Here is a 16,357-nt window from a genome sequence, read left to right on the forward strand (position 1 = left end):
AATCAACTCAAAAACTTTTAAAATAAATTGCACAAGACTCCGCAAGTAAACTCAAATATGCGTCACTGTCTCTCGTTGCCTGTTATTGCAAACTATACATGAATAACATAGATATTGAATTCTCCCAAATTAAAAGCTTTTCAAAAACCCAATCTTGTAATGTTATGTGATTTTGACTGCACCTTGTTCCAAAAACCAAAAAAAAGAAATAATACTAAGAGAAATGAAAAAAATAGACCATGTTTATCTTTTCGGGAGGCCTTTTTGGGCATAATATTTTTTTAGGCTAGGAATATGTGGATGGGAGGGATTAATATATGGTGGGGTGGTATCAATGGCGGATCCCAAGAATGGAATTCGTGTAGTTGGACATAGTGAAAAAGATAGTTGGTGACAGTGAAAGGCAGAGGCTACGTGACAGTCTTTGCTGACAATTGCTAGTTAATTAACAAAAAACGTATGGGAACTTCAACCATGAGCAGGGCTGTCACAACATAGAGTCAATAGTAATTTTAGAAGCCGGTTTTAATAGAGCTTTGCAGATCTTCGCGATAGGGTCAAAACCCCAAAGGGTCGGGGATAGTGATGGGGCAAGACCACACAACTAGGGTTGGGGATGTTTCCTTCTCTTGAGGATGTGACTTGTCTCAAACTCACCACCATGATAATAAAGCTTTAGAAGAATGATGACATGTGACGATGATTGATGCTTATGGGACTTGTGGCCATGTAGGTTAGTTTTACATGTAATTCAAAATTTAAATTAGTTTACACTACCCAATTTCATTAGAGCTTATTTATCCAATTGCTGTGAACTTGTAATGTTTTTGTGGAATTTTTAGACAAGTTTTTATGTTTAAATACGTATGACATATTATATTATTAACACTCAACAATGAAAACAAATTTGTATATTGTTTTTTTTAAGTTACAACTCACACGGACAAATAAACGCATGCAATTAACTAAATCTCGATCAAATGATTGGAATTTGGAGGAAACATTCTATCCAATAAAATGCGTTTTATCGTTAACAATTACTAACATATTGTGGTAATTTTCTAAAACTATTCTCTATAATACATGATGCTAATATACTTTCTATGTTTGGACTGAAATAAATTGATAATCTGCATATTACTATTATTTGATACTTTATAATTTATTTTTATAATTATGATGATTTAATTTATTTTCTTTATTTTTTTTTTTATAATTACCAAGAGTATCCATCGGCAAGCCCAGTGACTATTCCCCACGCCGATTTGTTTTAGTTTGTTTTATCAGTGTCGAGTTATGTTTGTTTATTAAAATTTTCCAAAATTGTTTGGCCAATTGGTATGGACGGTTCCATTTAGCCCAAATGGAAAGATTTAAAAAAAAAAAAAAAAGGTTGTCGTCACCGTCGGAAGGTTGACGAACGAAGAACGAAAATAAACCCCAAGTCGGCAGAGCTATCACACTGTGGGATGGATGACAACTCCAAACACTTAATTCAATTAGAGTTTTCAGCTCTCATGGATTGACAGTGGAGTTGGTTGACTCTGGAACCCACCTAGATTCGCCATCGGTTATACATAGCTAATTTAACACTACACATATAATTCCTAACTAAATATGTATTGACATGCATATCTAGACATGCAACGCCGAATAAATTAGTAACATGGAAAGTATACAAGTTCATATAATGTATGTTCCACTAGTTTTATCCCCGACATATTTTCTCTATGTTTTTGTTAACTTTCAAAGTAATTATTGATGAGTGATTCAAAGTCTTAGATACGCCAGTTGGTCTAAAAGTATAATCATTTTTATATGTTATTCTGCATGTGTATAGATCAATTCATTTTTTCTTGACACCAATCAAGCATATAATTGCATGTTAGTAGTAGTATACATTTTTTATGTCATGCATGAAATCGTACCTCTCTGTATTAGAGAGAGATGAGAAACAATGAATGATCTTCATGCGTGGTGGGCAGCTTCCTCGAAGAATCTATTTTCTTACATAAAACAGACACAAACACAAAACAGATACACATATGTGTTAGGTGTATATGGTTACATTAATATATATATGTAGACTATTCATTTAATTTAGTGTAAAAATTATCCATTGGATCAAATTTAAATTATCAATATTTTATCAAACATATGTTATTATAAATTCAATACATTAGAGCATTAAAGGTTGATTAGTAAATGTCGTACAGTAATTAGTATTGACGATTATATTTGGAGAAGACGGAAAAATACAGAGAATTGGTAGTACATATTTTACTCCAAAACTAGCTAGTTATTATAAATCTGAAAATATGCTTAATCATAACATTGAATTTAAATTAATCATAACGATGAATTTAAATCATCATAAGATTAAATACAACTTCAATTTACATGGAGTATGTATGGGGTATTGCTTTTACACTCATCCACATTTTCTCTACAAATTTATTTTGTCATCTTAAAACCTTTAAATCAAATGAAAACTACTATTAGCACGCATGGCCGAGAAATAATTTTGATAGTATTTTCATCATTGGCGGTAGCCATTAATTCTACGCCATTTTTTCACGAATTATCTTAACCATAGGTTTATATCCTAAATCTCACTGTTAATACGATTGGTATTAGTGCGCACTTAATCAACCAAAAATGTTGAATTTGCAACATCATTACGCAACACAAGTGTGGATTTAACATCAGTTCAATTCTAGACAATTTATAATGCTTTCAACTGTTGCCTAATATCACAAGTACAATTTCTTCATTTAGCCATAACAAGCACTACACAACTCATGAATTTTCCCTAATTTTGCCATAATTAATCAATCATCTTAGACAAGTTATCCTATTACCTAATTTTCTTGGTTAGTGCGGATCCACTTGACACATTAATGTAACAATATGACATAAATTATAAATCCATATACTATACATTTCACCTTACTAAAAATTAAAATAAAAGCCCCTTTCTTATGATTTTTCTCGGGCAACGTGATTACTTTAGTAATGTGCTCTCGATCCTAGAAGATCAAGTAATTCCTATTCCACGTGTCAGCACTCGATCAGTAGTAAATACACACATTTTAAAACTCTTTCATCTATAAAAAAAGTAGTCTCAGTTTATTGTTTTAAGAGTACTTTACAATTAAACAATCACTTTTATTAAAATTCTGTGGAAGCTGCTCCATATACATTAGTAACATAACTCTCATTTTGATCTAGAAGGACTTCATGGAAGTTGGCCTGAATTTCAAGGATACTGAGCTGTGCCTCGGCCTTCCCGGCGGCGGAGGCGACAACAAGACCAGCGGCAAGAGAGGCTTCTCAGATCTGAAGGAGACCGTCGACAACTCCTCATCTTCAACCGCTCCTCTTAAGGATCCAATCAAACCTCCGGCCAAGTAAGCCACGATTAATCTAGAATTGATTTTTGAAAAAAAATCAAGTACGGAGTACTAATTTTGTTGATCTAGGGCACAAGTGGTGGGATGGCCACCCGTGCGGTCATTCCGCAAAAACGTGATGGCGACGCAGAAGAGCGAGGAGGCCGCGTTGGTGAAGGTGTCGATGGATGGAGCGCCGTATCTTCGGAAGGTCGACCTGAAAATGTACAAGAGCTACAAAGAGCTCTCTGATGCCTTGGCAAAGATGTTCAGCTCCTTCACCATGGGTACGTTCTTTTTTTTTTATATATGTTGAAAAAAATAAAATCAATTGAATGATTATTTAACATTATGTGATTAATAATTGTAGGTAATTATGGGAGCCAAGGTATGATAGATTTCATGAATGAAGGGAAATTAATGGATTTGTTGAACAGTTCTGATTACGTTCCCAGTTATGAGGATAAGGATGGCGACTGGATGCTCGTCGGGGATGTTCCATGGGAGTAAGTTCATCAGACTTATAATCAAATTAAATGTATAAAATAAAATGAATAATGTCAACGTGTAGTAAACGATAATAGTAACACTAAAAAAGGTGGTTGTAAGTAAGAAGTGTAGCGTAACAATTCTATGTGAATGTATGTAATTTAATTAAGCAAAGTTATTGAAACTTATTAGGATGTTGTTACTTAAAAATGTGCAGGATGTTTGTTGAGTCTTGTAAGCGTCTCCGTATTATGAAAGGATCTGAAGCCATTGGACTTGGTATGTGTCTCCATCAAACCTACCTTTCGTTTTCTTTAAATGTTTACTATGAAATAAATAAATAAATTTAGGGTTTCGTGCAAAGAGATAGGAGTATATCCAAATTCTTTATGATATTGCAAAAAAGCAGGTCGATTAATTATTAGTGATGAATATGTTTTTTTTAATGCAAAACCATTATAATCGTATCTTTTTGTTTTTATTTTTTTGAATTACAGCACCAAGAGCTATGGAGAAATGCAAGAGCAGGTGCTGAAGCATCTTGTAATGATCAACTTGGTATGATCCAACAAAAACTTGTTTTATATTTCCCCACTAGTATTGTTTTCTTGTAATATTTCTTTTTCTTTTTTTTTGTTATGTTTTCCGATTTTATTTCTGGGTTTCTTGTGGATGTGGTTGTATTTTGATATAGCATAGTTATTGAAAAAAGACGCATATGTATTGGACAAGAAGGCAAAATACACTCATCCGTGTCTGGCTTGTTATTGTGATCTTTATTCTATTATAATAACTATTGACTCAATTAAATTAATGCATTGCTTAATAATTACACCATTGATTTTGTTTGCTACATTTTTGCTGTCAACCTTATGTCCTCCCCTTTCACATATATAAACCGTGTTGTTTATTTCACCAGATTCTCCATATCTTGATATTTATTTTTAAAATTATTGATTATTGCAAACACTATTTCATGAATATTATAGTCCCCCAACTAGAGGGCTGGATAGAACAAGGCCATGTGCATGTTCATGGGACTATTCCCTTACCACCAATACTTATTATTTAATTCACATTCAATACTTTTTTTTTAAAACTGAATTCTCATTTTCTTGGAATTTAATAAACTACTCCCTCCGCCCCGGCTAAGATGACACATTTCTTAATCAGCACGAGATTTTAGGAGTTGTTGGTTTATGTGTTTAATTGAAGAGAGAAAATTGAGTGTGTGTATTAAATGGAGAGCAAAGGAGAGTTGAATATTTTAATTGGATTGGAGAGAGAAAGTTACTAAATATAGAAATGTGTCATCTTATTTGAGATAAATTAAAAAAGAAAAAGTATCATCTTAATTGGGACGGAGGAAGTGTTATCTTACTTGGGATAAATTAAAAAAGAAAGTGTATCATCTTAGTTGGGACGATGGAAGGATACTTATTTGTCTTGATGATAAATGTTAGTCAACTTGGATGTGATGGAAAAATTTAAAATAGACAGTTGGGCGCATATGCATATGTTCCCAGATGGAACATTTTCTAGATATTAGTAGTAGTATAAGTTTTAATCAGCTTGTGTTGTCTAAATTATTAATATATACTGTATTAAACTTAGGTAAATGGAATTTGAACTTCGTTTTTCAAGGATGCAGCCATATATCTGAGCATGAATATATCTAGTTAATGGATTTAAATTAATTTATTTTTTTCGTAACTTTGAAGTAATTAATTAACTATTTCTGGTCAATGATACTGCATGCAATATTCATCGTGTAATGTGATTAGTAGTGTTATGGTCTTATGGATGTGTTGCAGCCATACCTTCCAAGTGCATCGATAATCGATTACGCGCCTTACTTCAACCAAAATTACAATTAAAGACAATAATAACAGTGGATTCAGCCAGTGGCAAACTTACGTTGTGGGTTGTGGTCCACTGGAACCTCTAGTATCGTTCAAGTGATTGTCGAGTTGGTCTTAAAAACCTCTTATTCTTATTCTTGGGAGCTAAGTTCAAATCCTGACATTTGTAATACTTGATTTTTAATGTTTTCTCATCCTATAGTGCAAAATTTAGAGCATCTCCGATGCAAATAGGCCAGCCATAGGTCAGTCACTCTCTCTCTCTGCCACGTCAGCAGCACTAAAAATCAACCTGCCACATCAGATTTAGGTCAGCCATAAGCCAGCCGCAATAAAAATAATTCAAAATATACTACATTTACGAAATTAAAATTACGATTAAATTGCGGAATTAAATTTACGACACATATACGGGAAATTTCATTAATTGCATTAAAAAAAAGGTACATAGATAAAAAAAAAATTACATAATACAGAAAAAAAAACTAACGGCGTGCAGTCCTCCGTGCCCACAACTCTTCAATTATATCCTTTTGGAGTTGAATATGAGCTTCCACTTGGCGCATGTCGGCAAATTCCTTGAGGCGGCCGACTTCATCGAGAGGTACCCCACGTCGTACGCTAGGGGTGGCCGTTCCGTGGCTTGGACCGGCTTCATCGTCATTGGCCCAACTAGTCAGTTGTACGCCTTCGTCTTCGACGATCATGTTGTGCAGATAATGCAGGCGTACATTATTTGGGAAACGCATCGACATCCCACAAACGCGTTGGACCCTTAATTGCCGCCCATCGAGACTGTAGCACACCAAATGCGCGCTCCACGTCCTTGCGCGTCGACTCATGTCGTTCCGCAAAGTAGGTCTTCCTTTCATCACTTGCGTGCCTGATCTTCTTCACAAAGACAGGCCACCTAGGGTATATCCCATCCGCCAAGTAGTAGCCCATATTATGCCGGTTGCCGTTGGCCACAAATGAGACGGCTGGACCGACGCCCTGGCACTTCTCGTTGAAGAGGGGAGACGAGTTCGGGACGTTGAGGTCGTTGTTCGACCCGGCTACTCCAAAATACGCATGCCAGATCCACAGCCGGTAATCGGCTACGGCCTCGAGGATCATCGTGCAATTCTTTGACTTGTAGCCGGTCGTGTAGGCCCCCTTCCAGGCAGTCGGATAGTTCTTCCACTCCCAATGCATACAATCTATGTTGCCTAACATCCCGGGGAACCCATGCTTCTCCCCGTGCATCTGCATCAAGACAAATATTGTTGGATAATAAATTACCAACGAAATATAGCAACAGACTAATTTTCACTGGTAAGTACCAACGAACAAATGTTGCTGGTAATAAATTACTAACAATATTGGAGTGGATTGATATTCACTAGTAAGTAGCAACAGACAAATGTTCGTTGGTAAAAATATTACCAACGGAGATTATAGCAGACTACGGGTAAGTAGCAACAGACAATGTCATTGGTAATAAATTACCAATAAATTAGCAACGGCGAATGATCTGCGACTAATTAACAACAAAAAATTCCACTGGTAATAACTATTTTAATAGAAAGTTGCAAAATATTACTCCCTCCGTCCCAATAAATATGAAAGGTTTGCTTTTTGGAACGAGTTTTTATTTAGTGTTGTTTTTGTGAGTTTTAAAAAAGAAAGAGTAAAGTAAGAGAGAGGGAAAAGTAGAGATAATGTTATTTGTATTTTAGGAAACATTTCATTTTTAACGGGACAACCCAAAAAGGAAAACGTTTGATTTTTAATGGGGCGGAGGGAGTAATTAATAATAACTCTGACTTATATTATTATTATGTTTGTTAATTTTAATGTAAATTAATAATAATAAGAAGAAGACATTTTCAATCATACTCTCTCATTATACAAGTGATTGATTTCCCTTTTATGTTTGTCTAACCACCAATGATTGATTTTGATATTGCGCAAAAAAAATACGTTACTCTCTTTTAATTATTTTATTCTTTTTTATCTCTATCACTTTTATTTTCTCTCATTTAATTGAATATGATTTTCTAAAATCCAGTCTCGAAGAGAAATCAATCATTTGTAATAGTCACTAGACATTTCTACTGTCGGTAATAAAAACAATATTATGCAATCTATTAATACTCCCTTCGTCCTAACTCAAGTGATTGATTTCTTTTTTGCCGTTGTTTTACGAAAATGATAATAAATAGTTAAAGTGCAGAGAAAGTAAAGCAAGAGAGAGAATAATATAGAAGAGAGTGGTATCTACATTATTCTCTTACTAATTTTACTTTCTCTCCACTTTAACTATTTATATCGTTTTCCCCAAACATGTGCCGAAAAGCAGTTAATCATTTGAGGTGAGACGGAGGGAAGTATTAGTTAATTATGAGTTCTCTTTTCTTATTCTTTCTAGTTTTTGAAGCTTTTTGAAGTATTGGTAATATAATTAATCACACAAATTAGCATTAAAAAATGTCCTTATTTTATTGTAGTGAATTGATAAAATTTAAATATAATATAATGACAAAATAAACTAAAATCTTTTAATAAACCATTGTAAGGAAGAGAAGTGATTTATGTAATCTACTTATAATAGTAATTCGGTAGAAATTTGCCGGTGGAAATAAAAGTGTATTAAAAAAATATTGTTTGCATTAAACTAATAATAGATAAATAAAAAATAATGTAAAATAATTTAGAAGCTAGTGAAAAACATATTTTGCAGAAGAAAATATTTACTATTAGCTGATAAAAATAGAGAAGAAAATTTGAAAAATAGCAAAGTTATGTAGGCCTAAACAAAATAAAATAAAGTGTCCAAATTAATAAAATTAAATCCAATCAAGATGAGCCTAAGAGGTATGTCTTGAGCCCAAAGACTCCTAATTATTTTTTATTTTCAGCGCCAGAGATCTTCTTCCTTCTCACGCAAATTTGCAGAATAATTGCCTACAATAGAATAAATCAATTTAAATGAATCAACAATTACTTCCCTAAATCACTCACGCTTAAAAACACGGTTTTATACCCTAATTTATTCCGTCTCCCACACACACACACACACACACAATATTCTTTTTGCTTTTCACAATCACAAAAGAAGTAGAGAGAATCAAGATAGAGGCCAGAGAAGAGGAGACACTACTTTCAATTCTTTCTCCTGAAATTTTCAAGTTCCGCCAAAGGTAATCACTATCACACCATTTTTTTTCTCCCTTCCTTTTCACAACAATTAAAGGACTCCCCACTCCTTAGGATTTTCGAGAAGAACAAGCCTACTCCCTTTCGATCCTAAGTTCAATAAACTAGAGAAGGGAGAGAGTAAGAAGAAGATTACACTTTTTTTATACTAGTTAATAACATATGGACACATTGTGCTATAAAAACTACCGTATATCTGTGTTGGTTTGTTCGCATAAACTACAATCAATTTTAACTTTTTTTTTTTGCTAATATGCATTGATGGAACCAGCAAATAATATGTGTATTAATTTTTTGTATTTATAATCGGTATTATGTTTGTATATTAATTACTAAATCTAGTTTATTTTACAATATCCTTGTAATTTATTTGTATTTGTATTAATTTATAAATGTACTAATCTATATTTACTTCGAATCTATAAATTGATAATCTTGAATACCTTTGGATAAAGGATGGCCTCTCCCAAAGATATGAATGCGGCATTTAAGGATGTCAATCTCACGAGTGATGATGGGAGGCTCATCATCTTCCGCAGCAAAAGCTCCGAAGTTGGTAAGTGTGATATATATAAAAATTCTCATAGTAGATTTATCATTTGTAGTAATGTTAGTCTTATTATATTTTGATAAATAGGCGGCAGAAAAAGGTGTTCCTGTCAGTGGCAGTGTGTATGAATCGTTCATGGCACAACACAAGAAGTGAAGACTATAAAAGAGAGGATCGACAATATATGCCCCAATAGTCCCAACACTCGAGTCACTCTAATGCTCCGTCTAGTCGTGTTGATTCTACAGAATTAGAAGATTGATATTTTTTATTTTCACATCGTTACAATTTAAACTCGTAACAACATCAGACATCATGTTTTTTTGAATACATTATTATTTATCAATTACTATATTATTTTTGTCTACAAATTAATTTATTTATTTGATAATTTGTTGGTTTGTTGTAATCATTTTGTTGTAACTGGATTAGAAAGCAAATAATTGTAACAATAATGTGCAACTTAAGCTTTAGATGCCTATTTAGTGCCGAAAATTTTAGGACATATTAAGTGTGCTCCTAATCCGTTGCTAACAATTTTTAACGGACAAAATTTGTTGCTACAGGCTTCGATCCCTTTTTAATGCCAATAATTTAGGAGCGGATTTGGTGCATTGTTAATCCGCTGCTAACAATTAGTAACAGACTGGATTTGTTGTTAAGTTTTCGATCCCTTTTTTATGCCAATAATTTAGGGGCAGATTAGTTGCGTTGCTAATCTGCTACTAACAATTAGTAACGAAATGGATTTGCTGTTAAATTTACGATCCCTTTTTGATGTCAACAATTTAGCGGCAGAGAAATGGCGTTGCTAATCGGCTACTAACAGTTAGTGACGAACTGAGTTTGTTGGTAAAATTTTTGATCCATTCTTGGGGAGTAGGGCTTCGAAGGTACTCCTCACCGAAAATGTTTATCACGCCCTCACAGAAATACTTCAGACATTCCAGGGCTGACGACTCACCGATGTGGAGGTACTCATCCCACATGTCTGCCGCGCACTCCGTAGGCCAACCTGCCTGATTGCCGCCGTGCACTTTTGAATAGGGGTGTGGCCGTCGTCTGCCAACCGCATCGTGCCTGAAGCGGAAACACAGATATCGACGCTCCAAAGCGTCAACGATACGCATAAACAACTCCATGCGCATTCTTAAACGCCGCCGGAACATGTTTGCGGGAAACCGCGGGTTCTCTGAAAAGTAGTCGTCATACAACCGGCACGATGTGCAGCTACGTGATCCCGATCAATCACCGCTCGGCGGTGGACAACCCGTGGAGGGTGAGGTATCGCCTGCTGTTCCACCCATACGCATGTACCGCTCCATCTCGCGGTTCATGTAGGTCTCCATAGCCTCGTTCATCCTCCGTTCGTACTCCTCAACATCCCCACCACTACCACCACCTACCACCCGCGTTACTCATCGCTTCGATGATGCTCTTGTACAGAAAGTTAGAGAGAGAGAAATTCGTTAAAATAAGTGGTGCAAATGAAAATGAAACTAAAATCGCGTTATATAGGTTTTAAAAAAATTAAAATTTCGGCGCATGGTCGATCGGGCTGGCCGATCGGGCCGCCACAATGGCGGCCAGCGCATCGGCCACCCACACGCGATCGGCTAGCCCTGGCCGGTTTTTCCGCCGATTTGGCGCTAGCCTGCTCCAATGGTTCGGCTAGCCGAACGGCTAGCCACGTGAATCGGCTAGCCGGTTGGCTAGCCGGCATTGGAGATGCTCTTATGGGTTCGCCACTTATTTTAGCAATTACTCTCTCCGTCTCTGATTAAGAGTCACACTTTGATCGGACACGGTTTTAAGAAATGTAACGAAAAGTTGGTTGAAAAAGTTAGTGGAATGTGAGATCCATTTTTTTATATTGGTTTTATAATAAAATGTGAGTGAATTGAGTTAGTGGCTAGTGTGCCCTATTTACTATTTGTGGTAAAAATGAAGTGTAACTCTTAATTGAGGATAGATTAAAATAGAAAAGTGTGACTCTTAATCGGAGACGAAGGGAGTACTATATAAATGAAACGAGGAATTCGATAAGCAAATGCGATGGTATAAATGAAATCTAATCTGCTGCCACGTGTCCTGTAATTGTGCCCGTGGGCTATATATTCAGTGATGACGCTATAACAATTAATAATGTTAATATGTACAATAAAATTATTCTAATGGAATTAGATATCCCTATGTTTCCTAAAAGTAGAAACTTTTTCATTTTTGGTCCATCTCCTAAAAATAGAAATTTTCTATTTAAGGAAATTTTCTTTCTATCTAATGCGGTGGTACTTATTTTTCAATAATCTTAGTTTTTCAATTTTGCAATAAAATTCGTGTTATTTCAAAAGTTTCTATTTTTAAGGTACCGAGAGAGTATTAATTTATTTTTGTTTGGTGAAAATTTATATTTGTTTGGGCTTGGGCCTATAGTTTCTTGTTTATATGGGCTAGGGATTCGGAAATGTGAAAAGCCCACTAGAAGCCGAAATCAAACAAATCAATGATTTCACTTTGCCTTTCCTTTCTCTTAAGATTTTCTTATTATGGTTTGATATATAAGATTATGACAAATCCAGAAATTATGGGTTTTTCTAACAAGTAGCTAGTGAACGTATTTTACATAAATATTACAGCGAGAACAAACATTCCAAGCACCTTGATGCGGCTGAATTTGTATGTGCTCGGAAATTTTCCGAGTACCTCCTTACATATCACATGTGTAGCCTTCTTCGAGTGAAACAAGCCATCCTTTTTATTAGTGTCATAAAAATATCCTATTTCGTTCAACAATGTATTATTTTTCTATTGAGTGAACTACAAAAATAGTCTTTGGACTATGCGTTTATCTCACCAATGAACCCTGGACTTTAAAAATATCCCCTAACAACCCTGGACTAAGCATTTATCTCGAAAATGATCCTTTTTCACTGTTTCGTGATGAAAAAAATACCCTTTTAGGGGGTTTTGGGGAGTTTGGGCAATTTGGTCTTTTTACATTTTAAATCTGATATTATTTCAGTTATGTATTAAATCTGATATAATTTCAAAAGTATCATTCTTCTTCCCTTTTGGCATCCTTCACTTTGTTTCTTTATTTCAATATTAGGTTTAATTTTATAAAATTAATTTTAAAATTCTATTTTTAAATATTAATAAAAAAATTTAATTATTAAAATTACTAATAAATAACAAATTAATAGTTTTAATCAATATTTGATAGTGTCTAATATTTAATCAATAAGGTACGACGACGCCTTAGTTTTAATCAATATTTAATAGTTTTAATCATAAATAGATCATATAACACGATTTAGTCAACTTCATAATATTTTTAGTCAAATTCTCCTATACATTAGATGTATATTTATTTCGGAATAAATCGTGTTATATGATCTATTTATGATTAAAACTATTAAATATTGATTAAATCTAAGGTGTCGCCGTACCTTATTGATTAAATATTAGACACTATCAAATATTGATTAAAACTATTAATTTGTTATTTATTAGTAATTTTAATAATTAAAAAAATTATTGATATTTAAAAATTGAAATTTAAAATTTAATTTTATAAAATTAAATCTAATATTGAGATAAAGAAACAAAGTGAATGATGACAAAAGGGAAGAAGAATGATAATTTTGAAATAATATAAGATTTAGTACATAACTGAAATAATATCAGATTTAAAATGTAAAAAAAAAAACAAATTGTCCCAAACCCTCCAAAACCCCTAAAAGGGTATTTTCGTCACGAAACAAAGTGAAAATAGACCATTATCGAGATAAACGCTTAGTCCAGGGTTGTCTGGGGATATTTTTAAAGTCCAGGGTTCATTGGCGAGATAAACGCATAGTCCAGGGACTATTTTTGTAGTTCACTCTTTTCTATTTAGTAAAATTGAGTGAACTTCAAAAATAGTCCCTTAGTCGTTTATTTTGAAATTGGTCCTTTTGGCTTTTTTTGGTACGAAAATGCCCTTTTGGGGGGTTTGGGCAGTTTGGTCTTTTTACACTTAACATATTAAATCGATACTCCCTCCGTTTCACTATAGTTGAGGCGGAACCTTTGGGCACGGAGACTAAGAAAGAGATATTGGGTGTGTTAAATAAATAGATAAAAAAGTAAGAGAAATGAAAAGGTAGAGAGAATAAAGTAGAGAGAATAAAGTAAGAGAAAATAAAGTAAGAAAGAGAAAAAAGTTACCATATATGTGACAAACACGGATTTTGCATGTTTTTAAGGGCTAGATTTGACTCATTTTAAATGTCAATCATGCAAATTATGTTCTTAAATTGCATGTTATACATTTGGTATTTTTGATGTGTTTGTTGGTTAATGATAGAAAAAGATAGAAAAAAGGTGCAAAAAGGTCAAGGTGCATCAGCCTCTGTTCGATCCCATTCTGCCAGCGTGTTTAAAGTCCAATCAGTACTTAATACATGCCATTCTCTTCGTCTTTGAAAGATCTTTGCGTGGATATCTCGCACGTCTCAATCGGAGTTCTGTGGAGAAAGTCATGACCATTCTATGAACATTGCGCAGTGCAGTCAAAGCTAGCGGAAATTAGGCGAAAAATCAAGGAAGAAATTATTGCCCAAATATCTCGAATTAATTGGGCAATCAAAATTATTAAATTTTCTATTACTTGGTGGTGAATTTTTACCATGTCTAAGCCTTTTTTCCACCTATAAATACATCTTAACCTAATTCATCATTCTCGATCTCAGAGCCTCCAATCCTTCTTCCCCTCTACATATTGTTCCCGTCCATAATCCACACATAATTGATCCATCTTCCATTGGAGCGGAGTCTGCAGATCCAGGCAACAGAAGACTGAAGATTGAAGATTCAACCTTGGGTTTTATCGATTTCTTTCATGTCTAGTACTTTTACTGTTTTTACTACTTGTCTATGAGTAGTTAAACATTATTTGTAGATATTTTGGTGAAGACTCTTATGAACATGTTTTGATCTATTAAATTGAACTTTTTCCTAGCTCTTGTGATTGTTTTGCTTGTTCTTGTGCTTTTGTTGTTCTTTTGTCTGGCCAACTTTAGAACTATGTCCGTTTAACTAGATTAATTGAGACATAGCTAGTTTTACGTGGTAAAAGGAACGAATACAACACATAGGTTTATCTGCACTCGAGAGAGGGGACCCTTTGTGAGGGCTTGAGTCTTAAGAACTTAAGGAGTTATAATCTAATCCATTGGAAGGAGACTTTGATAGTTAGAGTCTAATCTGCTGCGTAGGTGCACTCGAGAGAGGGCTTATCCTAGAATCGCGACTTTCCTAATAATCCTGGAGACACATAAAGGTAAAGGTTCTATGAGATTAATCATCATTAGGTCGTAGTAGTTGGATCCTAAAACTCTACATTCTTTAGTTTGCTTTGTATTATTTTGTTTTCTTTTATTTGTTTATCTATTTCAGTCTAGTTTTATAAATACAAAATCCCAAAAGTTCGTGTCTCTAAATAGTATATGACGCTTAGTATATGATAGCCAGTGGCAATCTTATTTCCTGTGTTCGATGTCCCGGTACTGACCTTTAGCTATACTAGATCTACCATGTAAACTTGTAGGTATTTTTAGTGCTACTAAATAGTGCATCAATATGGAAATGACTCAACTATGAAGAAACTTCCTGAAATGGACAAATGACTCAACTATAGTGAAACGGATGGAGTATTATTTCAGTTATGTACTAAATTTGATATTTATTCAAAATTATCATTCTTCTTCCCTTTTGTCATCCTTCACTTGGTTTCTTTATTTCAATATTAGATTTAATTTTATAAAATTTTAAATTTTAATTTTTAAATATCAATAAAAAAAATTAATTATAAAAATTATTAAATAACAAAAATTAATAGTCATAATCAATATTTGATAGTGTATAATATTTAATCAATAATATATGATAACGCCTTAGTTTTAATCAATATTTAATAGTATTAATCATAATAGATCATATAACACCATTTATTCTGAAATAAATATGCATCTAATGTAAGACTAATATAATTTTCATTTTTAAATTTGAAAACAATCAAAATTTACTAGAAAATTTCAACAAAAATACTCATATGTAAAATTTTTAGTAGGATCAAATTTTTAGTCAACTTCATAATATTCAATCATAAGCAATTATAACAACCGAACGAAGGCTAAATAGAATAGCTCTTATTCTTCCGTTATGATTAATAGTATTATTTTTCTATACTTCTTCAATTCAGGTGAATATTATATTAAATAACAAAAATTAATACTAGTTTTAATCAACATTTATAGTGTCCATGAATGAATAGTTTTAATTAAAAAAATTTGTTAATATTTAAAAATCAAAATTTAAAATTTAATTTTATAATATTAAATCTAATATTGAAATAAAAAAACAAAGTGAAAGATGACAAAATGGAAGAAGAGTGATAATTTTGAAATAATATCAAATTTAGTACTCCCTCCGTCCCGCCTAAGATGACACATTGCTTAGCCGGCACGAGATTTTAGGAGTTATTGGTTAAAGTGTTTATTGGAGAGAGAAGAGGTGGATGTAAGTATTAAAGTAGAGAGATAAAGAAAGATAGATATTTTAATAGAAGTGAGAAAAAGTGGTTGAGTGTATTAATTGGAGAGAGAAAGTTACCAAAAAAGGAAATGTGTCATCTTAGTTGGGACAAACTAAAACGGCAAACGTGTCATCTTAAGCGGGATGATGTGAATCCATGTATTTTATGATCCATTTCCCAAGAATTACCCATTTAATGATGTTTGATCTAAATATTTTTGTTAGATTGATTTTCAATTTATCAACACAAGACACAAGATAATAAAGATCCAACCAACAAAAATTGAATC

The 16,357-nt window shown here is 33.5% G+C and overlaps 1 protein-coding gene across 1 annotated transcript; it reads left to right on the top strand.

Moving 5' to 3' along the window:
• Positions 1–3,148: 3,148 nt before the first annotated feature.
• Positions 3,149–4,655, top strand: LOC125193968 (auxin-responsive protein IAA14-like). The gene is made up of 5 exons (XM_048091939.1): positions 3,149–3,410; positions 3,483–3,679; positions 3,763–3,898; positions 4,099–4,160; positions 4,379–4,655. Exons 1-5 carry the CDS (start codon positions 3,241–3,243, stop codon positions 4,414–4,416), a joined length of 603 nt encoding a protein of 200 aa, XP_047947896.1. The 5' UTR covers positions 3,149–3,240; the 3' UTR covers positions 4,417–4,655.
• The last annotated feature ends 11,702 nt before the right edge of the window (positions 4,656–16,357 follow it).

The sequence above is a fragment of the Salvia hispanica genome, chromosome 6 (assembly GCF_023119035.1).
Source record: "Salvia hispanica cultivar TCC Black 2014 chromosome 6, UniMelb_Shisp_WGS_1.0, whole genome shotgun sequence".
Lineage (NCBI taxonomy): Eukaryota > Viridiplantae > Streptophyta > Magnoliopsida > Lamiales > Lamiaceae > Salvia > Salvia hispanica.

Excerpts from the sequence above, each read along its gene's own strand:
- LOC125193968 (XM_048091939.1), top strand. The coding sequence starts at position 3,241 with ATGGAAGTTGGCCTGAATTTCAAGGATACTGAGCTGTGCCTCGGCCTT. Across the intron at positions 3,680-3,762 it reads GTTCAGCTCCTTCACCATGG|GTAATTATGGGAGCCAAGGT; the intron begins GTACGTTCTTTT and ends TAATAATTGTAG. Across the intron at positions 4,161-4,378 it reads ATCTGAAGCCATTGGACTTG|CACCAAGAGCTATGGAGAAA; the intron begins GTATGTGTCTCC and ends TTTGAATTACAG.